This window comes from Oncorhynchus masou, unplaced genomic scaffold (genome assembly GCF_036934945.1).
Source record: "Oncorhynchus masou masou isolate Uvic2021 unplaced genomic scaffold, UVic_Omas_1.1 unplaced_scaffold_29___fragment_2___debris, whole genome shotgun sequence".
NCBI lineage: Eukaryota > Metazoa > Chordata > Actinopteri > Salmoniformes > Salmonidae > Oncorhynchus > Oncorhynchus masou.
The window spans coordinates 7108-26416 of NW_027016548.1; the positions used below are offsets into that span (position 1 = coordinate 7108).

General features: G+C 47.8%; 1 protein-coding gene across 5 annotated transcripts in view; it reads left to right on the forward strand.

Moving 5' to 3' along the window:
- The first annotated feature begins 235 nt into the window (after positions 1-235).
- The window catches only part of LOC135538725 (voltage-dependent L-type calcium channel subunit beta-1-like), a 36047-nt gene continuing 16973 nt past the window's right edge, over positions 236-19309 (forward strand). For 3 of the 5 annotated variants that reach the window (XM_064964630.1, XM_064964635.1, XM_064964633.1), the window contains exons 1-2: positions 236-507; positions 3677-3763. In XM_064964630.1, the coding sequence (XP_064820702.1) occupies positions 418-507; positions 3677-3763 (177 nt within the window). In that variant the 5' untranslated portion in view covers positions 236-417. Of the gene's footprint in view, positions 508-3676; positions 3764-9409; positions 9609-18397; positions 18789-19309 lie in introns of those variants that run through there. The other 2 variants (XM_064964634.1, XM_064964631.1) reach the window with 2 other exon arrangements.

The following is a 19309-nucleotide window of genomic DNA, read 5'->3' on the forward strand; positions in this document are numbered from 1 at the left end:
GTGCCTACAGCGACACATGGAAAGAGGCGAGCATCTAAAAATGTGGATATCATCTGTGTTTAGATCAGGTTGCAAACTAGCCTAATTACCTTACCCATTACCCAACCACAAGACATCCCTTCCGTGATAGTCGCTCATTGATTGATCAGTGATGAGGGTGGGGCCTGGTCAATGGGGCGTGGGCCTCTTCCGTTCGCATCTGGAATCTCGAGTGGAGCGCACTGTCCGAATTGTCTGTGCGAATAAACGGAGGGTGGTGAGCTTGGCGGCTGAGGACGACGCAGCTGTTGCTTTTGTACTACACTTGGGAAGCACCCTCTGGAAAACAACGGCAAGTAAATTATCGTCGTTGACAATGACTATAGCGATATCATCATAAATATATGAATTAGAAAATAGAATTGAAAAAGTAAATCAATGGTACAGAAAGGTAGTATGTCCAGGACGCCTTCGACCTCAACCCAGGAGATCCAAATGGACATGTTTGATCAACATCCCCACACACAGGTAAGCATTATAGGCTACAACTTAATTCTACCCGTGAAATCTAATCGTAGGATTTGATGAGCCAGTCCGCCTGTTGCTGAAGCTTTTGTTTAGATATTTTGACAGTCCACAGTTTCACTTGTCATAGCAGGAACGATACAAGCAGGAAAGCAGGTGAACGATTTTAAACCAGCTGCGGATAAGATTTCGTGGAGTAGGCTATAATTCCCAGAGCAAAAAAAAAAAAACGTTATGTGAACTGTATCAGTAGGCCTAATAACCAGGGTAATAACCAAGTAATGCATGTATTCTTCATCTATTATAGTAAAAGCATTGGTTTGGTCACAGAGGGCCACTAATATGGTAATTAACTGTGGCTGCTGTGTGTCCCTTTGGATGGATTTCCTTCTTCTGTTTCTCGTTACCAGCTGCTGCTGTTTCACTTCCAAATAAAAACACAGGAATGATTGGCTATGACATTTTTTTTCATATATATTTTTTTATTACAATTTATGTGTTGTATGACATGACAATTTTTGGTTTGACCATTTGATGGTTCGCTTTCATTGTGTAGTAAATAAAATGCAATCATTCCACAAAGCTGCCTGCCTATTATTGCAGGCTAATGCTAAACTCTGATGTCTTTTCTGCAATTAGCGCAATGTGCCACATGTTACTAGATGGATGAAGTCCCCAAGGGATGCAAGCCACGCCCACGTATTAATGGCCTGTGTGGACAGTGGACACAATTTTCTTCTCTCATCCGTTTTGCCTTCATGCAGGAGTAAGGACACCGAATTCTGTTTAAATGGCTTTATACTCATAGGTAGTCTATTGCACTGTTATTTCTTTGCTGACAGAAACTGTCATGGCATCAAAGTGATGCGGATTAATGATGAGGATCGCTAACAAACTTTTTCTGAAATGAGAGGGGATGAATGGCATACTCCCTTGGCAGACACATTTAATGGAATAAGATCACACATAAGCATCATATCATGTGTTAAAATGCCCTCCCTTATAGCCACGCCTATTCTGCCCTCCAAAAAAAAAACAGCATATTGGCTGTTGTTCTTTTAGAACTCTAAATGTTCAGAATGTAACTTTTTCTGTAGCTATAAATGGCACCCAGGAAGTTACAGTATATGATATCACTGGTTACATGGGCACGATTGGACGTACAATTGAGTGAAGAGAAGTAAATAGGAGAATGACCAGAACAAACCCGCCCACGCAAAGCTCCATCATTGTCTCTCCACGGAAACCAGGACGTCACAGAAAAACAACACAGGCTGTATTACAACCCAAACACCTCACGCTATGCCAAGTGTGCTTCACTCTCCCACTCTTTCTCTCTCCATCTCTCTCTCCCTTCCCCGTCATTCTTCCTATCTCTCCATCACTCTCTCTGACTGTTTTCTTTTAGCTGTCAGATTTCTATCCCTTGCGTGTTGGCGCTGTGCTGAGAGACAGATGGACCCCCCCTCCTTGTGTCCTGTGGCGGGGAAGGGTTTGTGCGTGGCACTCAGATCAATTAGATATAAAGTTCACGCATACCCGCGGGCGGGTTACGGCATATTTATAACTCGGCGGTGGAGTGACGACCGGGGGACCGCGCTTGTAGGATGTGTCCCAAATGGCACCGTATTCCCTACATAGTGTACCTATGTTGACTAAAGCCTTGTGGGTCCTGGTCAAAAGCAGTGCACTATATAGAGAAAATGGTGCCATTTGTAACATCCTGGAGGAAAGGCCCCCCCCAGCAACACTGAATGGCAACAACCGACCCAAACAGAGATGGAAATATATGAGCAGGCGCCGGAGAATCCTGAACTGATCCAAATCAAGCCTGGCTACGATAACTCAGATTATAGATTGTGTTTGTTCCTTCTGCGTGCTGCACCGGCTGTTGCTGTACGATTGCCTGGAGAATATTCGACTGTGCTCTGTTAAAGCTGGAAGACGGCGACACACCACAGGCTGGCCCTCCCATCCCTCCCCAGTTTACAGTTTCTGTCTAACAGAGCAGCGCTCGCGTCACACACCCCTCTAATTAGTCACTTAGCCCTGAAGGTTGTTTACCAACAGGAAACCTCCCCTCCCTACTTTCCCGGTATGGCATTCCCCTGGCCTTTACTGTAGCCAGACTCTCCCCAAAGGTTGTTTAAAGCACAGGCAGAGCCATACCTCTGGGGACTCCGGTGCCCCGGCTCAGTGATGATGAGAGGGGGAGCTGGATGACAGCTGGACCGGACCTAGAGCTTGACTCGAACTCTCTAACAGCTGGTCCTTGGCCCACACTGAGGAGTATTCTGATTAGAACTCTAGTAAAGTGGGTGTTGGTCATAGCTGTGGGCGCAGGTGTGTGCGTGCGTGTATGCATGCTTGCCTGCGTGTGAGTGTGTGGGTGTAGGTGGAGGTGGTTGGCTTGGGTTACTGGGAGCAGGTGTGTGGCGACAAACTGAACAAGAACATGGCTCTGAGAGGTTGATAATGTTTTTGAATGCAGGAATATGCCCCATGTGGGTGTCTACTTTTGAACCCTGCACATATTCAACCATACGGTATGTGTGTGTGTGTATTGTATGTTCCTGTTTACTATTCTTGTGGCCTCCGCTCAGGCATCTGTACACACACATCTGTACACACAAGGGCCCACCAGTCTTCCTGATTGCCAACAAATGCAATTAGCCGGCACTGCGTATCCATGGTGACGTGACCAGGGTGGGCTCTAATGCAATGGAGGGCCCTGCCCAAGCCGGATAGGCAATTTTCCAGGGATCAGCCAATCACATTACAGGGTCCCAACCTACATGAATAACGACAAGTAACGGAGGTTGAACATGAAGCCGAGCTAAGAGGGTGGAGTACACTGGTGCTGGGAGAGGATCAGGACACATTGTCTCCTCTTAACTCCCATCTCTGGCAGCGCTCCATCTGTTCTGGTCATCGTCTTCTATGTCCTCGAAGCTCTCAGTCCCAGTATCATACACAATTTAATTTTGTGGTCTTGAGATGAATTTACCGCGAGAACAACGCTGGGTGGCTTCGTAATGTTCTCTCAACAGAAAATATGTTTTGTGAACATAACTTCTGTTCAAGTGTACTTTTTTTAATTAAGACTTGCTTTGCGATGCTTGCCCTAATGTCTATACTTGGTTTCTTGTCTCCTCATCTTCCTTCCTTCTAGGGAAAGTATTCCAAGCGGAAGAGCCGCTTCAAGCGCTCCGATGGAAGCACCTCCTCTGACACCACCTCCAACAGCTTTGTCCGGCAGGTAAGACCCCTTTTTTTTGCCTTATACTATGCCTGTACTGTACCTTGTATTGTACAGCCTGATTCCTCTAGTGATAAGTTGAAGAGATTCATAGGTGAGAATAGCCCGCTATGCGGCAGCACTGTTAGCGCCTTCTCATGTAAGTAACCCAAACGCGTTTGCATGGCCACTCGCACGCGGCCGTCAAAGCCCTCTGCAGTTGTACTTACATTACACGTTGCTATTCTCTTACTCCTCCCCCTTTCCTTTCCTTCTCTGTGCAATAGCTGTCTTGTTTATTTTTCCCCCCCTTGACCTATCTCTGTCGCCCCACATTTATGTTGCTCCCATGATCACAATTGATGCCTCTGCAGTCCTCCCCAGTGGATGCCCTCACCTACCCAGGACTCAACGTTTTTCACTATGAATCATCAATAGACTGGTCAGACTGATGCAGCTTGGATAAGAACAAGACAGAGGGTGAGAGAGTGTATCGTAGGCACTCCAGGAGATAGATCTCCACAATCCTGATTGTCATGTCCTGGTTCCGGGTCCTCATGTCGGGCTCAGACCCTCCCCAGCACGCCCTCCCCGGTTCCCCGTGGTGCATTGATCAACACTGTCAGGGTGAGCCCATGGAAGCCTGCTATTCTCCAGCTTTCCCATGGAGGAAATGAACACAAGGTACCACACAGAGGCACTTCCTTTCTGGGGGTCTGGAGAGAGGGGAAGGGGTTTAAGGTGACACACGTGTGTCACCTCCATCACAGCTCATCATGCAGACATGACATTTTATTAAAGAGGCCCTGTGTCATGCCACCATGCGTCCCCTTTTCCTCCTCGACTTCTCTCAGTTGAGCCGGAAACGTTTCGCCCCTGTCTGATGACATTAACCTGCTCGCTATGGGTGTCACTCTAAAAAAACTAAAAAAACTCCCCTCTCTTGGCAGTGAACACAGGGAGTGTAGCCCTCCTGTGGATTCTAAAGGTTAGCTAACTTCATCCTCGGTGGCACCCCTCCCCCTCCCTCCCCTACTCACTGGCACATCTCCTCATTAACTCTCTGTAAGTCTGCTCTGAGCCGGACATGCACGGTAGGAGGGGCCGTTAAAGTGGGTGTTTCCCAAATGGATACCAACCTGTATACATCCTGAATTTGCGGTAAATGCTGCATTTCGATGTTATAATTTACTATATCGGCAGGCTATGTTACGTCTATGAATGCAGCTAGCTATGTTTCCCCCCTCTTTCTAAGCTTTAGTCTCATGCACACTGTCACACAATCAGCCAGCGGTGGAGCTCGTACACTGCCTGGTTTCCATAGCAACCGGCACACTGAATCTCCCCTCTGTGTGCAGGCGCAGTGGGATGGAGAGGAGGAGAGGATGGTTAGATGGATTAGTGTGTGTGTGTGTGTGTGTGTGTACACAAGAATAGAGTACTTTAGATACACAGGGAGTGTCAGGCATGTAGTAATGAGCACCATTACTAGCTGTGATTGTAACCTGGGAAAGAAGAGGCAATATGGATGTGAAAGACACAAGATGAATATCAGATGCACCTCTTGTCCCCTCCTTGCCTCTTTGGAATTGTTCATCGCTGGTGCAATGTCTGGGCTGACTGAAGATGATTTGAGGATTCAATTCTACATCTCTCTCTCTCTCTCTCTCTCTCTCTCTCTCTCTCTCTCTCTCTCTCTCTATCCATCTATTTCTCTTCTCTCTTCTTTCTCCTTTCTCCCTCCCTCCCTCCCTCCCTCACACACACACACACACACACACACACACACACACACACACACACACACACACACACACACACACACACACACACACACACACACACACACACACACACACACACACACACACACACACACACACACATTCAGATGGGTTTTTGTGATCAATACGGTGGACTGTCTGGCAATGGCCTCCAGCTGTACTACCATAGAGACATGAGATGAGCTAACCCCCTACACAACACAGTCAGTTAAGGACCATAATCACTCTGGAATCCCTGGGGGCTCATTCGCAGGGGTTCAGTTTCCTTCTTTTGCCATTCCATTTAGAGCTACTGTGTCAGTCCAACGCTATTAGGTCACGATGAATCACAGAATATTATTTTTGACGGCACCAGGGTCAGGTCAATTGGCTGTTTCACAACAGAGGGGGTTGTGTTACGTAAAAGAAGGCTGCTCCAAGCTCAGGACAAATAAATGAAATTCTGCGACCGCAATGTTCACAGGATGAAGCCAATCTTTAATAATACACCCTGAAATCACCTCTTCTCATTTGAGTGAGGAGAATTTGATTCCCCGATAGTTACAGTTTCCTCCATCTGAGTGGCAGTTAGTCATTTTTCCTCATTGTTTTTCACCCTTGTGATTTTCCTCAGCTGTGTGGGAGAGAAATCCTGCTATGGTGTATGTTCCCTTTCCATTGGAAGAGAAAATGTCATCAGTCCTTCTGTCAGTGCAGCCTGGCAGTCCACTGCTTCTCTTTGAGGAGAGGGAACCAACCAGTAGTCTGAGTGGCTGACACTTGGGAGTGGCTCTGAGAATACTAGCCTGCCTGGCTGCCTGGTTGCCTGTCTCTGGCAATCTGCTCCTCATGCTGTGGCCTGGCTGGCTGCCTGTTCATCACCAGTCAGTCAACCACTCCTTGCGGTCCGCCATGGCGAGGCACCTGTCACAGTGTCAGAGCTTGCCCTCTGCTGGTGGAATAGAGAGACACCAGAGCTGTGCGTTCCCCTCCCCTCCACCCCGCCTTCAACCCCCTGCTCTCCTCGCTTAGACCGAGATTCAATCAGATCAAGCGTTAACCAGCGATAGCAAAACACCCACATAGCTGATGTACACTGATGTAGCATACAGCCCGAGCCCCACCCCCCACCCCACCCCCTTAAAAAAAAACATACATGAACACGAATAAAACATTTTATCTCAGTCTCATGGCAAAATGTGTAGAATAGTAGGAAATTTGCTAAGGGATTCTTGAAAGTTGGGACTATCCTTGTCCGGCAGGGAAACGTTAGAGTCTAAAACAATTATTTTGTTGCGTTATTTGAGCTTAAAAGGTACATATATTTAGAGTTTTCAAATTACCTTCAATAAATAATTTTCATTTCCATGTCGGCTCTATGCCTGGAAATGCAAAGGATCCCAATTTCAAACTCTCCAAAAAAGTGTTTAAAAAATAAAATACAAATGGCAATAATGGATATTAATTGAAAAATAATGTCTTGTGACTAAACTGTGATTCCAAAAAGATGTGTCCGGAGATTTGGTCAACAGCGTTAGATTTGTTTAAAATCTTAAATGAATCAGGAATGAGCAGCATCAGCTATACCATAAGGAGCACTTATTCATGTCCTCATTACATATATAGTGCAATGCATGGTCTCTGCTTTTGATAGATTTAAACAATCACTGTGGTCACAACCATAAACGGTCAACTCCATAATCCTTATAGATTAAAATGGAATATGAATTTTGGTTCAAGTATGTTACATTTAATTAGCTTTTAGAGTCATAAAGCAACTGAGCAAATGAATTGCTCCTGTGTATACCATACCACTTGAATGAAGAAGAAAAATGCAATTGTGGTCAACTCCGTAAAATATCAACTCCATCAGATTGTTGTCTAACGTCAACTCTGTCAGATTGCTGAAAGATCTGATAGAATGGTTGTTGTTTTTTTATCGGCGATTTTGAAATGAATCATTTCACAGATGTTTGTATTGAACTTTTCTTTTTAGAGGCAAAAATATGTCGGTCTTGAGTATCTGTCAACTCGGTCAGTGGCTTGTCAACTATGTCACAGATGGCTAACACTTTAAGATTCTGAAAAAAATGTAATCACTGTTCTGCATCATATGTTTAATCAATTATTTTCTGTGATGGACCTAAGGGATAATGTTAGCTTTATAAACGTTATTTTATGTTCTAAATCTAGAAAAACATGCCAAAATGCTAAAGACGTGAGCCCTGAAGCATTTAATAGTGCTATAAAACAAAAGAAAGTTTGGAGATTTGGATGACATGTTTGAATAATTGAACGTTAATATTTGAATCTAACGTTAGCATTAGAATCGCTTGGACCATGTGGGGTGGGGCTACGCCACTGCTAATGTTTTAGCGGTGTCAGAGGTGGAACTGCGTTGGAACTGTCAAATCGATTATCGTTGTCACGAAGTCACATCCATTCCACTCGCATTAGAAATTAAAAACAAGGATATATAGGAAAACAAGAATAATGTAGGACATATAGAAATAATGACACTCAAATGTAAAATCATTAAACAAAATAATGAGGATTTCTATCAGCCTCATCAAGGTGTAGATTACATCGCACATTCCAGTGTTCAGACTTGTAAACAAGCCTGCATGGGATTTCTGTTATTGCGACTCCGTGCAGCCAATGGCAATGTCTGCTTTAGGTACAGTATAATGCGAGGAGCCATTTGTGGGTTGGACAGCTCTAACACACCCCCACCTCCGACATGTAAAAATATCAGCTATGTGGATGTCAACTAAAGCAGATATGATTGAATCGGGCCCTTAGGTTAGCAGGCTGGAGCCATTTTAACGCTGGCTTTAACACTTATTTGCTGACTGCTTGAATTGATCTAAGTTTGCTTGTCTGCTTTCGGATTGATGAAGAAGTATGATCATCACATAAGGGAATATGATCATCACATAAGGGAGTTTGATCATGACATAAGGGAGTATGATCATGACATAAGGAAGTATGATCATGACATAAGGGAGTATGATCATCACATAAGGGAGTATGATCATGACATAAGGAAGTATGATCATGACATAAGGGAGTATGATCATGACATAAGGAAGTATGATCATGACATAAGGGAGTATGATCATGACATAAGGAAGTATGATCTAAAGAAGAAGGGACATGTTCATGATAGTAGAAGCTGGAATAATCCATTGAAGTGCAAAACTTTAGAACTGAAAGCTAGTAGGTATTGTATCCCGTTTGTGATGCTGGAACAGGAATGCCAACTGTTGCCGGAACTTAATCAAAGAGATTTTTAGAACAAGCCCGTGTGGCCTTGAAAAGTGTCCGTTTTATTTCCCTTGTCTTTAAGGGACACTCACCTCCTGGGTGCTGACTGGTTCCAAGTGCGCTGTCATATTATTGTGCACTGGAAGTCCTTGTTGCTGCCGCTGATACACTGTTCACCCCTCCCTCCTCACGCCCGCCCCATCTGGTCACTTCCTCCCCTCTGACCCCATATCATCCCCTTGTTTGATGTTCCCGTTCCGGGTATAGAGAGAGACAGAGAGCAGGATAGAGGAAAGTTTTTTTCCCCTGCCCCAGCCTCTCTCCCACGTCAGTGGGGGCATTGAATGACTGACGGCTGCATACCAAGCCTCCTTCTGGGGCTCGTTGTGTTGCGTTCACGGTCCTGTTTCTGTCCTGCCAGGGCTAAATATAATTCCCCAAGTTTGCAAATGTAGCACAAGTCCTGCAACCTGACCCCCACCCCCCACCCACCAGTCCCAGCTCTCTCACTCCCCTCTCCCTTTCTCATACACAAGGTTCAGGTTCTTGGAGGTGGGGGTGTATGTTAGGAGGGTTAGGAGCGCACTCTCCTATTTTCACACATACAGTACTCTCTCTCTGGCTCTCTCTCTTTCAGAGACACACACACACATACTTTTGGACTTACACACTTGCCGGCACGGTCTCTCTCTCTCTCTCTCGCACACACACACGCACACACACACACTGCTGGTCGTTGGTGTGGACTGTGGCTTTGCCCCTCTGGTTTGCCGTGGTGTGGCGAACGTGGCGAACGCGGTATGGAGCAGACTGACAGGTATCGCAGGCCCGGCATGGTAAGACAGATGTAGCTAAACGCTTTACACTTTTGGTGAGTCTGTTTTGGCACCCGGAAAGGGCGCCTTGTCGTACTGTAGGAGTGTGTGTGTTGGACTGTGTCTGTGAGACTATGTGGGCGAGTGTGTCAGAGAGGCTTGAAATTTAGGTTGGTGGACAGGACACATTAACTTAGAAAAAAGTTTTGGATGCGCCATTTCCTGGTGTCTCTCATTCTCTCTCATTCTCGCTCTCTTTGATCCTCTTCTTTCGCCTGTGTTGTGTGATTCCATTTTGGGCTGGGCCACAGCTGCAGGAAAGGAGCTGGGTTTTTAATTAGACTTCCAGTCCCCCTGGTAGACTGCCCGCCTGCTGAGGGACCCGCCAGCCTCACTGTCCCAGACCCTAGCCCCTACAGCCATTTTATGAGGCCCCCTCTATTGTGAAACATGTGATCTGCATCTCTGGGGATCCAGGCTGGTCCCAGCCTGGATCCCCAGAGATGCCGATCACATAGTCCGTAACGTCAGTGTTTCCTAACACGTGAATGTGTTAGGAAATTTCAGACAGAGTTATATTTATGTAGCTGAATTCTTGATAGGTGGACGTCTAGGTGGATATTTTCTGACGTTTTAGTTATTTTTTAATGTTACATTTCCTATGCGTATTGTCATTGTTTTAGTTGTTGTTTTGGTTTCAAAGTACCTTTTTAAATGCTGTATGTCTCAACGGTATAATTAGTTGTACAAGGCAAGTCTATCTGCCATTAGCTTGTCCGTTTTCAAAAGTTATTGTTGATATTACTTAATTAGTGGCCACTTTGAGCTGAATCACACCTCTGTGTATTTCCGGTGAGGTCTGTACATGACTCACGTTTTCTGTTGTTGTCTCTCTCAGCACTGCAGGGCCTTTTTTTAGATAGCAGGCCACGAAGACACGGATGTCCGTCGTCCGGCCTGTTGTCATGCCAACGGGCACGCATCGTGTGCCAAGGCACAAGGCCATTTAGACATTGGGACGCGCCACTGGCCACCGCGAGACATGTCTAACGCTCCTCTCTTTAGTCCGCTGTTAGCTTCAAACCTGGCCTCCCTGCTTCTCAATACCTGTTGCTTTTTAATCCTCTGGAAGAGTGTTGCTTGTTGGTCTCCAGTTTCACTGCTGACTACCGTTTATGCCAGTGCTGCAGTTGTGGGACGTGAAAGCCCTGTAGAATAGGGATTGAGCCTGGGCATGATCATGGATTCTGTCCGTTGCCCTCTCTGCTGTCTGTCTGAGTGTGTTAACCCTGTCTCTGACTGTGATTACAGCTGGGCAGACTGTTTGCACCGATCACACAGAGGGCAGGAGGGAGGGCAGGAGGGAGTAGAGAGGGGGGGCAGGAGGAGATAGGCAGAAATACAGCCTAGGGGAGTAGCGAGAAAGTGTGATCTTGTCAGGATAGGAATGACATAATCAATCATATGAGTGGTTTGGACCGTTATTGTATTTCACTTCGGTATCTTTTCTTGCTATCTTTTCGATCTTATTTCACTCTGTCCCACACACACCGCCTTCTCACTTTGAATCTTCATCTGTTTTTATCCGTAGATCTTTATACCATCATCAAGGCAAAAGGCATATGACTTCACAGCACGTGTTATACTTCCTCCGGCAGTCACAAAGGAGGACACTAGATAGATGCTTATACTGTTCATCCACCCGTACTGGATACAGTGAGCTCCGAAAGTGTTGGGACAGTTGTTTTGTCTCTGTACTCCAGCACTTTGGATTTGATATGATACAATGAGGTTAAAGTGCTGACTGTCAGCTTTAATTTGACTTGTATTTTCATCAATATCGTCAGGTGAACCGTTGAGATATTACAGCACTTTTTGTACATAGTCCCCCCGTTTCAGGGGACCAAAAGTATTGGAACAAATTGAATTTATGTCTATTAAAGTAGTCAAGTTGAAGTATTTGGTCCCATGTTCCTAGCATGAAATGATTACATCAAGCTTGTGACTCTACAAATTTGTTAGATGCATTTCCTGATTGTTTTGGTTGTGTTTCAGATTACTTTGTGCCCGATAGAAACAAATGGTAAATGAAGTAGTGTCACTTTTATTGTAAATAAGAATAGAATATGTTTAGAAAATCTTCTACATTAATGTGGATGCTACCTTGATTACTGAGAATCCTGAATTCATCGTAAATAATTAGGAGTGAGAAAGTTACAGACGTGCAAATATCATGCATCTGTAACTTAAGCTGTAGCCTGTAGACGCAATGTACACATCTCCATAACTGTATTTTACAATTCTCCCTCCTCCGTTGTGCCATCATGTACTGGAACAGTTGGTTAGGCCTTCATTTCATCAGAAGAGGCAACATCATTAACATCATTTATCCCCTCAAGGCAACGCTTTTCTCCCCTCATTATTCAACGCTCTTGTCTTTCACACTCCCACTCTTTCCTTTTTCTTCTCCCTCTTTCTCTCTCTCTCCCTTTCCTCACTCTCGTTCTCTCTCTCGCCCCCCCTTCTCTCCCCCAATTTGTCGATATCAGAGCTAAGCAGGTGTGAATTCACCCCAGTGGAAGGAAGCCACTTTGCAGATGGAAAGGCAGTCAAGGCTGCTTGATGAAAATTACAGCCTCTCACCTCTCATACCTCCATGTCTCAGTGGTGTCAGCTGACTAGCCCTGCCTGCTAGCTCTGCCCAGCCCTGCCTACTAGCTCTGCCCAGCCCTGCCTGCTAGCTCTGCCCAGCCCTGCCTACTAGCTCTGCCCAGCCCTGCCTACTAGCTCTGCCCAGCCCTGCCTACTAGCTCTGCCCAGCCCTGCCTACTAGCTCTGCCCAGCCCTGCCTGCTAGCTCTGCCCAGCCCTGCCTACTAGCTCTGCCCAGCCCTGCCTACTAGCTCTGCCCAGCCCTGCCTACTAGCTCTGCCCAGCCCTGCCTACTAGCTCTGCTCAGCCCTGCCTACTAGCTCTGCCCAGCCCTGCCTACTAGCTCTGCCCAGCCCTGCCTACTAGCTCTGCCCAGCCCTGCCTACTAGCTCTGCCCAGCCCTGCCTACTAGCTCTGCCCAGCCCTGCCTACTAGCTCTGCCCAGCCCTGCCTACTAGCTCTGCTCAGCCCTGCCTACTAGCTCTGCTCAGCCCTGCCTACTAGCTCTGCTCAGCCCTGCCTACTAGCTCTGCCCAGCCCTGCCTACTAGCTCTGCTCAGCCCTGCCTACTAGCTCTGCCCAGCCGTGCCTACTAACTCTGCCCAGCCGTGCCTACTAGCTCTGCCCAGCCCTGCCTACTAGCTCTGCCCAGCCCTGCCTACTAGCTCTGCCCAGCCCTGCCTACTAACTCTGCCCAGCCCTGCCTACTAACTCTGCCCAGCCCTGCCTACTAGCTCTGCCCAGCCGTGCCTACTAGCTCTGCCCAGCCCTGCCTACTAGCTCTGCTCAGCCCTGCCTACTAGCTCTGCCCAGCCGTGCCTACTAACTCTGCCCAGCCGTGCCTACTAGCTCTGCCCAGCCCTGCCTACTAGCTCTGCCCAGCCCTGCCTACTAGCTCTGCCCAGCCCTGCCTACTAACTCTGCCCAGCCCTGCCTACTAACTCTGCCCAGCCCTGCCTACTAGCTCTGCCCAGCCGTGCCTACTAGCTCTGCCCAGCCCTGCCTACTAGCTCTGCCCAGCCGTGCCTACTAGCTCTGCCCAGCCGTGCCTACTAGCTCTGCCCAGCCCTGCCTACTAGCTCTGCCCAGCCCTGCCTACTAGCTCTGCCCAGCCGTGCCTACTAGCTCTGCCCAGCCCTGCCTACTAGCTCTGCCCAGCCGTGCCTACTAGCTCTGCCCAGCCCTGCCTACTAGCTCTGCTCAGCTCTGCCTACTAGCTCTGCCCAGCCGTGCCTACTAGCTCTGCCCAGCCGTGCCTACTAGCTCTGCCCAGCCGTGCCTACTAGCTCTGCCCAGCCGTGCCTACTAGCTCTGCCCAGCCCTGCCTACTAGCTCTGCCCAGCCGTGCCTACTAGCTCTGCCCAGCCCTGCCTACTAGCTCTGCCCAGCCGTGCCTACTAGCTCTGCCCAGCCGTGCCTACTAGCTCTGCCCAGCCCTGCCTACTAGCTCTGCCCAGCCCTGCCTACTAGCTCTGCCCAGCCCTGCCTACTAGCTCTGCCCAGCCGTGCCTACTAGCTCTGCCCAGCCCTGCCTACTAGCTCTGCTCAGCTCTGCCTACTAGCTCTGCCCAGCCGTGCCTACTAGCTCTGCCCAGCCGTGCCTACTAGCTCTGCCCAGCCGTGCCTACTAACTCTGCCCAGCCCTGCCTACTAACTCTGCCCAGCCGTGCCTACTAACTCTGTCTACTAACTCTGTCTACTAGCTCTGCCCAGCTCTGCCCACTAACTCTGCCCAGCCGTGCCTACTAACTCTGCCCAGCCGTGCCTACTAACTCTGTCTACTAACTCTGTCTACTAGCTCTGCCCAGCTCTGCCCACTAACTCTGCCCACTAGCTCTACCTACTAGCTCTGCCTACTAACTCTGCCCAGCTCTGCCAAGCCCTGCCGACTAACTCTGCCCAGCCCTGCCTACTAGCTCTGCCAAGCTCTGCCCACTAGCTCTGCCCACTAGCTCTGCCTACCAGCTCTGCCTACTAGCTCTGCCTACTAACTCTGCCCAGCCCTGCCTACTAACTCTGCCCAGCCCTGCCTACTAGCTCTGCCAAGCTCTGCCCACTAGCTATGCCTACTAGCTTTGCCTATTAGCTCTGCCCGCTAGCTCTGCCTATTAGCTCTGCCCGCTAGCTCTGCCCACTAGCTCTGCCCACTAGCTCTGCCTATTAGCTCTGCCTACTAACTCTGCCCAGCTCTGCCAAGCCCTGCCTACTAACTCTGCCCAGCCCTGCCTACTAGCTCTGCCAAGCTCTGCCCACTAGCTCTGCCCACTAGCTCTGCCTACTAGCTTTGCCTAATAGCTCTGCCCACTAGCTCTGCCCACTAGCTTTGCCTACTAACTCTGCCTACTAACTCTGCCTACTAACTCTGCCTACTAGCTCTGCCTACTAGCTCTGCCTATTAGCTCTGCCTACTAACTCTGCCTACTAGCTCTGCCTACTAGCTCTGCCTACTAGCTCTACTAGCTCTGCCTGCTAGCTCTGCCTACTAACTCTGCCCACTAACTCTGCCCACTAACTCTGCCTACTAGCTCTGCCTACTAGCTCTGCCTACTCGCTCTACCTACTAGCTCTGCCTACTAACTCTGCCTACTAGCTCTGCCTACTAGCTCTGCCTACTAACTCTGCCTACTAGCTCTGCCTACTAGCTCTGCCTACTAGCTCTGCCTACTAACTCTGCCTACGAGCTATGCCTACTAACTCTGCCTACTAAATCTACCTACGAGCTCTGCCTACGAGCCCTGCCTACTAGCTCTGCCAAGCTCTGCCCACTAGCTCTGCCCACTAGCTCTGCCTACTAGCTTTGCCTAATAGCTCTGCCCACTAGCTCTGCCCACTAGCTTTGCCTACTAACTCTGCCTACTAACTCTGCCTACTAACTCTGCCTACTAGCTCTGCCTACTAGCTCTGCCTATTAGCTCTGCCTACTAGCTCTGCCTACTAGCTCTGCCTACTAGCTCTACTAGCTCTGCCTGCTAGCTCTGCCTACTAACTCTGCCCACTAACTCTGCCCACTAACTCTGCCTACTAGCTCTGCCTACTAGCTCTACCTACTAGCTCTGCCTACTAACTCTGCCTACTAGCTCTGCCTACTAGCTCTGCCTACTAACTCTGCCTACTAGCTCTGCCTTCTAACTCTGCCTACTAGCTCTGCCTACTAGCTCTGCCTACTAACTCTGCCTACGAGCTATGCCTACTAACTCTGCCTACTAAATCTACCTACGAGCTCTGCCTACGAGCTCTGCCTACTAACTCTACCTACGAGCTCTGCCTACTAACTCTACCTACGAGCTCTGCCTACTAACTCTACCTACGAGCTCTGCCTACTAACTCTGCCTCCTTACTCTACCTACGAGCTCTGCCTACGAGCTCTGCCTACTAACTCTGCCTACTTACTCTACCTACGAGCTCTGCCTACTAGCTCTGCCCACTAACTCTACTTACGAGCTCTGCCTACTAACTCTACCTACGAGCTCTGCCTACTAACTCTACCTACGAGCTCTGCCTACTAACTCTACCTACGAGCTCTGCCTACTAACTCTACCTACGAGCTCTGCCTACTAACTCTGTCTACTAGCTCTGTCTACTAACTCTGCCTACTAACTCTGTCTACTAGCTCTGCCTACTAACTCTACCTACGAGTTCTGCCTACTAACTCTACCTACGAGCTCTGCCTACTAACTCTACCTACGAGCTCTGCCTACTAACTCTACCTACTTACTCTACCTACGAGCTCTGCCTACTAACTCTGTCTACTAACTCTGCCTACTAGCTCTGCCTACTAACTCTGTCTACTAGCTCTGTCTACTAACTCTACCTACTTACTCTACCTACGAGCTCTGCCTACTAACTCTACCTACGAGCTCTGCCGACTAACTCTACCTACGAGCTCTGCCTACTAACTCTACCTACTTACTCTACCTACGAGTTCTGCCTACTAACTCTACTGGACCAAACTCCAGAGGACTTACAGTTACATAATTGCAACCCGACAGCAGTGCAACTTGATTATTTATCGTTGTTCCATTGTTATCGGATCAATTCATGTATTTGCTGCCCCTTTTGGATGTTGGGGTAGAGTAACCTTACTGGGGTTCAACTGAAAGCCTTAATTACTGTAAAATGTTTTTCACGGATAAGGAGAGATATAGGGGAATATTTGCCAAGGAAATCTGGTTTGTGAAACCTGGCATGTCTCAGCTTTAAAGTGATTAACCATATTCTCCTCCTCCTTTTCTCCTCCTCATCCTCCTCCTTCTCTCCTCCACCCGACTCCTCCTTTGCTTCTCCTCCCCTCCTCTGGGGTGGCAGGTAGCCTAGTGGTTAGAGTGTTGCGATTATTGTTCGAATCCCCGAGCCAGCAAGGTGGAAAAATCTGCCATTCTTCCCTTGAGCAATTTGAGTCAATTGGAGGTGTATCTGTGGATGTATTTCAAGGCCTACCTTAAAACTCAGTGCCTCTTTGCTTGACATCATGGGAAAATCAAAAGAAATCAGCTAAGATCTCCCCAAATTTTTGTAGACCTCCACAAGTCTGGTTCATCCTTGGGAGCAATTTCTAAACGCCTGAAGGTACCACGTTCATCTGTATAAACAATAGTACGCAAGTATAAACACCATGGGACCACGCAGCCGTCATACCGCTCAGGAAGGAGACGTGTTCTGTCTCCTAGAGATGAACGTACTTTGGTGCGAAAAGTGCAAATCAATCCCAGAACAACAGCAAAGGTCCTTGTGAAGATGCTGGAGGAAACAGGTACAAAAGTATCTATATCCACAGTAAAACGAGCCCTATATCGACATAACCTGAAAGGCCGCTCAGCAAGGAAGAAGCCACTGCTCCAAAACCGCCATAAAAAGCCAGACTACAGTTTGCAACTGCAAATGGGGACAAAGATCGTACTTTTTGGAGAAATGTCCTCTGGTCTGATGAAACAAAAATAGAACTGTTTGGCCATAATGGCCATCGTTATGTTTGGAGGAAAAGGGGGAGGTTTACAAGCCGAAGAACATCATCCCAACCATGAAACACGGGGGTGGCAGCATTATGTTGTGGGGGTGCCTTGCTGTAGGAGGGACTGGTGCACTTCACAAAATAAATGGCATCATGAGGACAGAAAATGATGTGGATATATTGAAGCAACATCTCAAGACATCAGTCAGGAAGCTTGGTCGCAAATGGGTCTCCTGACCCAATGGGAATGTGATGAAAGAAATAAAAGCTGAAATAAATGATTATCTCTACTATTATTCTGACATTTCACTTTCTTCAAATAAAGTGGCGATCCTAACTGACCTAAGACAGGAAATTTTTGCTAGGATTAAATTTCAGAAATTGTGAAAAACTGTGTTTAAATGTATTTTGCTAAAGTGAATGTAAACTTCTGACTTCAACTGTCTGTCTATAAGCCCAGCTCTCCAGGCAAAGCCTCGAAGCAGGATGTTTATATCAAATAAGCTCAGCTGTAGCCATTAGTCACCTGTTGAGTATGTTTCTGAGAGCATGTTAATCTAGCCATTTCTCCTGCCTTCACCACTTCTAAAGTGAGCGGTGCTATTCTGATGGTGTCTCTCATCCTCCCCATGTCTCTCTCTCTCTCTCTCTCTCTCTCTCTCTCTCTCTCTCTCTCTCTCTCTCTCTCTCTCTCTCTCTCTCTCTCTCTCTCTCTCTCTCTCTCTCTCTCTCTCTCTCTCTCTCTCTCTCTCTCTCTCTCTCTCTCTCTCTCTCTCTCTCTCTCTCTCTCTCTGAACTAAGCAGCTGGGCTGGTTACTATGACACTACTGGGATCTCTGGCCTGGCCAATGGGAGAGCAGCTATGGGATCAGGTGGTCTTTAGCTATTTTGAACAGGAGCTGTGAAGTGAAGCAAACAACTAAATGAGTGACAGAATCCATTGACAGAGGGAGGGAGTGGAAGAGAGGGAAGGACAGTATGCATCAAAGGAGTATGTAGAGAGGCGATGGGAGAGAGAGAGGAAAAGAGAGGCTGTAGGAGAGAAAGAATAAGGGGGAGGGTAAGAGTAATTAGAGGCATCCCTACTGCCTGTTGATCGGTACATCACCCTGGTTCCTGCCTCACACTCCCCTCCCCACCAGACTGTATTTGTTTAGTAAAGGATTGATTAAGTCCCTAATTGTGTCTCCCTCTTTTTCTCTCCATGGATTTCACTCCTGTCTTTGTCTTTTTTCTATTCTGCGGGTTTGTCATGTGGTGTGACCAGGTTGAGTGCGTGAGTCACACATACTGTAAACACACGCACTCCACGGGCGTGCGCGCGCACACACACACACACACACACACACACACACACACACACACACACATCCCTCTTGCAGCCTCTCGCTTCACTGCATCACGGACCTGTTGCACAGTCAGGGAGTTGCTGTTCTGTGAGAGTTATTCTGAGGAGGCAGTAAGCTATTCTCTCCTCTTTATTCTCTCTCTTAGACAGACACAGTCCTCTTGGTTTCCCATCTATCTTAATTAACCTTTCTGTAATAATCAGCTCTCCATGTTGGGATGCACCTGTATGGGTTAGAGGATGACTCAGAGCCGGTAAGTGGCAACGGCTATTATCATCATTATTAAACGCTGCATGTCTGTCTGTGTCGGGGAGCCGGGCAAGGGTGGGTGTGTTGTGTTAATGAAACAGGAAGTAGGGATGGTCAGGGGTGGCTCCCCTGGAAGTGGCTACCTGTTGCCTTTGTTACCGGGCGTGGCATTGCCAAGTCACCGATTGATTTTGATGGGAAAGGTGGCTGCACAAGTATCAACTTTCTGTTTGTTATTCATTCAAACCATATAAAGTGGCACAATACATATCAAAGTACCTAGCTCTCACTCACATACAGTATCTGTCTGTGACAGGTTGCCCTTGTGTATATTTAGTCCTTCAAGTCCTGTCTGGCCTCTATTTGCTCTGGAGTAGAGATGGGGGCTGAAGCCGCTGAACCTTCACCTCCGACCCCTGACCTTCTGGGGCATTCTGGGACTCAACCCTTCTTTTCATTTCTTCTTCTCTTTCACACGGCTCTATACGTAGCAACAGTACCTGCAGTTGCTGTTATAACAGGCAG